Source organism: Etheostoma cragini, chromosome 15, assembly GCF_013103735.1.
Source record: "Etheostoma cragini isolate CJK2018 chromosome 15, CSU_Ecrag_1.0, whole genome shotgun sequence".
Lineage (NCBI taxonomy): Eukaryota > Metazoa > Chordata > Actinopteri > Perciformes > Percidae > Etheostoma > Etheostoma cragini.
Genome location: NC_048421.1, coordinates 1629837 through 1635185, shown reverse-complemented (window position 1 = coordinate 1635185; position 5349 = coordinate 1629837). Strand labels below are relative to the sequence as shown.

Below are 5349 nucleotides of genomic sequence, written 5' to 3'. Positions count from 1 at the left end.
GACAAACCAAGAGAGAGAGAGAGAGAGAGAGAGAGAGAGACCGACACAGAGAGAGAGAGAGAGAGAGAGAGAGAGAGAAAGAGGGCAGACAGACGTCAGATAAACAACTTGTATCATGCACATTCTAATCATCTGGATCAGAGCTGCAGCTGTCGATTACTTTAGTAATCCAGTATTCTACCGATTATTCCATTGATTAATCGGACAAGAAGTAATAAAATGTAAATAATTTTGCTTTAGAGTAAAGAGCAATAGTAACGACACAAAAGAAAGAAAGGTTTCCCTTCTCCTTTGAGTTGGGGACAAAGCAAGACATTTGAGGACTAATCCATTCATCCAGAAGTGAAATATAATAATGAAAATAATGGTTAGTTGCAGCTCCCCTTTAAATCCCTGAAGGTGAGCTCCAGGAGGAGACAGTTACCGTGTAGATGTGTCTGATGGCCTCTGCCGTCCTCAGGTGTGGGTTCACCTGGACGTGCGTCTTCACCACGTCGGCCGGCTGCGTGAGCAGGGACGCCAGGACGCCCGCCAGGACGCCGCAGCTGAAGGTCGCCAGGGGGACGGACGCAGACGAGCGGATCTCTAAGAGACAGACGGACGGACACCGGGTGTTAGGGACGAGAGTTCAACTTCACGATTGTTTTAGGTTTTTTCTTTTTTTTATAACCCTCGTGTTGTCTTCCTGTCAAAATTGAAAATCAACACTTTTGTTGAAGCTTTTTTTCCAATGTTTGTCACATCTATGGTCAATAAACCTCATTTATAGGACACACACACACACACACACACACACACACACACACACTTGATTAAAATGGAAAAATCCAACCTTTAAAGACACATAATTTCTTTGTGAATGAATACTGTATTGTGTATAAATAAAAATGATTCCTTAACCCTCGTGTTGTCTTCCTGTCAAAATTGAAAATCACCACTTGATGCTTTTTTTAATCGATGTTTTCAACTTTTTCAACATTTGTCCCTTTGACATTTTCAACACTACGTAACACTAACTTATTAACTTTAGTTTTACAGTTATTTTTTAGAATTTATGGTCAATAAACCTCATTTACAGGAAATTATACCTAATGTTTGAGTTAGAAAAGCAGAAATTAGGAATTATTGAGACTAAAATTAAAGGAATGGATGTTGATGATAATCACAGACTGGAATATGTCAACTTTTACTCAATACTATTTCAACAACACTTCCATTTGTTTTACAATGCTATAAAATTGAATAAGACGCCCCAAAATTAATGAAAGTAGAGATTTGTACTTGGCAAAGAGCGTTGGGTGGAATCAATCATGTTATTTTGGGGAATTAAAAATGGACATTGATTAATGATTAATCATCAAAAGGACTTTTCTCATCAAGGAAGTTTCTCATCTTATGTTTCTATTTTTATACATTTTATTTATCAGAACTTTAATCTATTTTAAATTTATGACAATAAAACCAATTATTATATTATTTTAGTGAGAACTCATAAATAACTACAATTAACTAATGTTAGGGAAATCACTTTTCTGGATTATTATTCTTTTAAATATATAATCGGCCAATTTATTGGAATAATGTTTTGTTAAATAGCCAAATATTTGTATCGGCATCCTTTATCGGTCACGCTCTACTCGTTACATCCCTAGTGTGTATGTGATTCAAATGGATGTTAATAAAATAACCCGGAAAAAACAAGACCAGACCAACAATTACTGTTTTTTGTGTCTTTCAGAGATTTTTCGCAGGTTATTACTGAATTTCAATTTTATTTATTGTATCAATTCATAACAAGAGTTATCTGGAGACCCTTTACGGATAGAGGAGGTCTAGACCACACTCCAGGATTCACAAGGACCCAACAGGTCTAGTAGTCTCCTCCAGAGCAAGCAACAGGGCCACAGTGGAGAGGAAAAACCTCCTTTTAGGAAGAAACTGGGACAGCCCCAGACCCAGGCCCAGACCCAGACCCAGACCCAGGCCCAGACCCAGACCCAGGCCCAGACCCAGACCCAGGCCCAGGCCCAGACCCAGGCCCAGGCCCAGGCCCAGACCCAGGCCCAGACCCAGACCCAGACCCAGACCCAGGCCCAAGCCCAAGCCCAGGCCCAAGCTCTTGGTAGGCGGTGTCTGACGACCGGTTCGGGTTAAAATGAAGAGTGGCAATAACAGTCCCAGATGACTGTGTGTGTGTGTGAGAATGTAGGTGTGTGTGTGTGTGTGTGTGTGTGTGTGTAGGTGTGTGTAGGTGTGTGTAGGTGTGTGTAGGTGTGTGTAGGTGTGTGTGTGTTACCTCGTGGCAGCGAGGCCTTGGCCTGGCTGTACAACATGACGTAGATCCCGGAGAAGGGAACGTCTCTGAGCAGCGTGGCCATCAGACCCGAGAACAGAGCGGCCGGACCCTCGGTCCGACACACGCTGCGCAGAGCTCCGGTTACGCTCTCGTAACTGTACCGGCCACACTGAAACAACAACACAACAGCACGATCAGAACTATAGAAACACAACAACACATCCGCCCGATCAGAACTATAGAAACACAACACAACAGCACATCAGAACTATAGAAACACAACACATCAGCACGATCAGAACTATAGAAACACAACACAACAGCACGATCAGAACTATAGAAACACAACACAACAGCACATCAGAACTATAGAAACACAACAACACAACAGCACGATCAGAACTATAGAAACACAACACAACAGCACATCAGAACTATAGAAACACAACAACACAACAGCACGATCAGAACTATAGAAACACAACAACACGATCAGAACTATAGAAACACAACAAACCATCCGCCCGATCAGAACTATAGAAACACAACAAACCATCCGCCCGATCAGAACTATAGAAACACAACAAACCATCCGCCCGATCAGAACTATAGAAACACAACACAACAGCACATCAGAACTATAGAAACACAACAACACAACAACACATCAGAACTATAGAAACACAACAACACATCAGAACTATAGAAACACAACAACACATCAGAACTATAGAAACACAACAACACATCAGAACGATAGAAACACAACAACACATCAGAACGATAGAAACACAACAACACATCAGAACGATAGAAACACAACAACACATCAGAACTATAGAAACAAAACAACACATCAGATCTATAGAAACACAACAACACATCAGAACGATAGAAACACAACAACACATCAGATCTATAGAAACAAAACAACACATCAGATCTATAGAAACACAACAACACATCAGAACTATAGAAACAAAACAACACATCAGAACGATAGAAACACAACAACACATCAGATCTATAGAAACACAACAACACATCAGAACTATAGAAACACAACAACACATCAGATCTATAGAAACACAACAACACATCAGAACTATAGAAACACAACAACACATCAGAACTATAGAAACAAAACAACACATCAGAACTATAGAAACAAAACAACACATCAGAACTATACAAACAAAACAACACATCAGATCTATAGAAACAAAACAACACATCAGAACTATACAAACAAAACAACACATCAGATCTATAGAAACACAACAACACATCAGAACGATAGAAACACAACAACACATCAGCGTGACCAGAACTGCCGAAAATAATAGAAACCATCTTTTGGAGAAACTGCTCCAACTTGTGCTTTGATTTTTTATTTAGTTTTTTAAATCTTGGCCCGTTGGGTCTGTGCTCACCTCAAAGCGCGTCTTGATGACGGTGACCGGCAGCATGAAGACCCCCGCCACGGTCCGGGCGGACCCCCCCAGCAGCCCGGCCTCCAGCGCCCCGGGGCTGCCTTCCTGCAGGAAGTGCTGCTTCAGGGTGTAGTAGGTGCTGAAGTAGATCCCGACTCCGGGGATGGTCCGAGCAAAGGACTGGAGGAGCAGATGGAGGAAAGGGGGGGGAAAAAAAAAAAATCACTTTTCTGGATTATTCTTCTTTTAAATATATAATCGGCCAATTTATTGGAATAATGTTTTGTTAAATAGCCAAATATTTGTATCGGCATCCTTTATCGGTCACGCTCTACTCGTTACATCCCTAGTGTGTATGTGATTCAAATGGATGTTAATAAAATAACCCGGAAAAAACAAGACCAGACCAACAATTACTGTTTTTTGTGTCTTTCAGAGATTTTTCGCAGGTTAATACTGAATTTCAATTTTATTTATTGTGTCAATTCATAACAAGAGTTATCTGGAGACCCTTTACGGATAGAGGAGGTCTAGACCACACTCCAGGATTCACAAGGACCCAACAGGTCTAGTAGTTTCCTCCAGAGTAGGCAACAGGGCCACAGTGGAGAGGAAAAACCTCCTTTTAGGAAGAAACCTGGGACAGCCCCAGACCCAGGCCCAGACCCAGGCCCAGGCCCAGGCCCAGACCCAGGCCCAGGCCCAGACCCAGGCCCAGACCCAGGCCCAGGCCCAGACCCAGGCCCAGACCCAGGCCCAGGCCCCAGGCTTCCTGCAGGAAGTGCTGCTTCAGGGTGTAGTAGGTGCTGAAGTAGATCCCGACTCCGGGAATGGTCCGAGCAAAGGACTGGAGGAGCAGATGGAGGAAAGGGGGCGGAGTCAGAAACAAAATGGCAGAACCTGACGCTGGGGGGCGGATTTTGTTCATTTCTTTAATTTCTTACGTTGCACTGTAACTTTTATTCTTGTGTTTTATGCGTTTTAATGTTTTTATTTTTAACTGTTTATTCATGTGTTTTATCGTTTTTTCTTCTTCTTTTTTTTTTAACTGCAGACCCGCAGCTACTCTCGCAGTTCCTTTAAATCAAGTCTGAAGATCTTTCTTTTTGATGTTGCTTTTCCTTAAATGATGACGTTCATTTCATTTCTTATGATGAATTTTGTTGAGGAAAAGGAATCAGTATGAAGGTTGTGTAATACAGAGAAAGAGACACTTTAAAGAAAAAGTGTGAATGTGTAGCGTCGAAAGATCTGAAAATTACGCAAAGACGGTCGTTAAGCAGACGTGAAAGGCAGCGCTAGATCGGCTTAATAAGTGAGAAGAAGAGTCCGAGGAGATGAAAGGTAACGTCTCTAAAAATAGAGTCGTGGAGGGTAGAGACGCTGAGGGGGATCACGAAAGGCAGCACTAGCATGGACTAATTAGTGGGAAGGTAGTCTCAAGTGGGTTAGGGTTTTATCTGTCTTAATGTCTTTATTTTTTACTGTTTATACCTGTGTTTTATCTGTTTAACTGATTTTGTGTAAAGCACTTTGAATTGCCCTGTTGCTGAAATGGGCTCTACAGATAAAGCTGCCTTGCCTTTCATAAACACAGAAGACGTTGAATTAGACAGGAGG

At 41.8% G+C, this 5349-nt stretch overlaps 1 protein-coding gene across 1 annotated transcript in view; it reads right to left on the bottom strand.

Moving 5' to 3' along the window:
* Positions 1 to 5349, bottom strand: part of LOC117958122 (mitochondrial glycine transporter A-like) — a 7163-nt gene that overhangs the window by 271 nt on the left and 1543 nt on the right. The window contains exons 3-5 of the mRNA XM_034894384.1: positions 3730 to 3909; positions 2297 to 2465; positions 425 to 585 (exon numbers count right to left, since the gene is read on the bottom strand). Coding sequence (XP_034750275.1) covers positions 425 to 585; positions 2297 to 2465; positions 3730 to 3909 — 510 coding nt within the window. The remainder of the gene's footprint in view (positions 1 to 424; positions 586 to 2296; positions 2466 to 3729; positions 3910 to 5349) is intronic.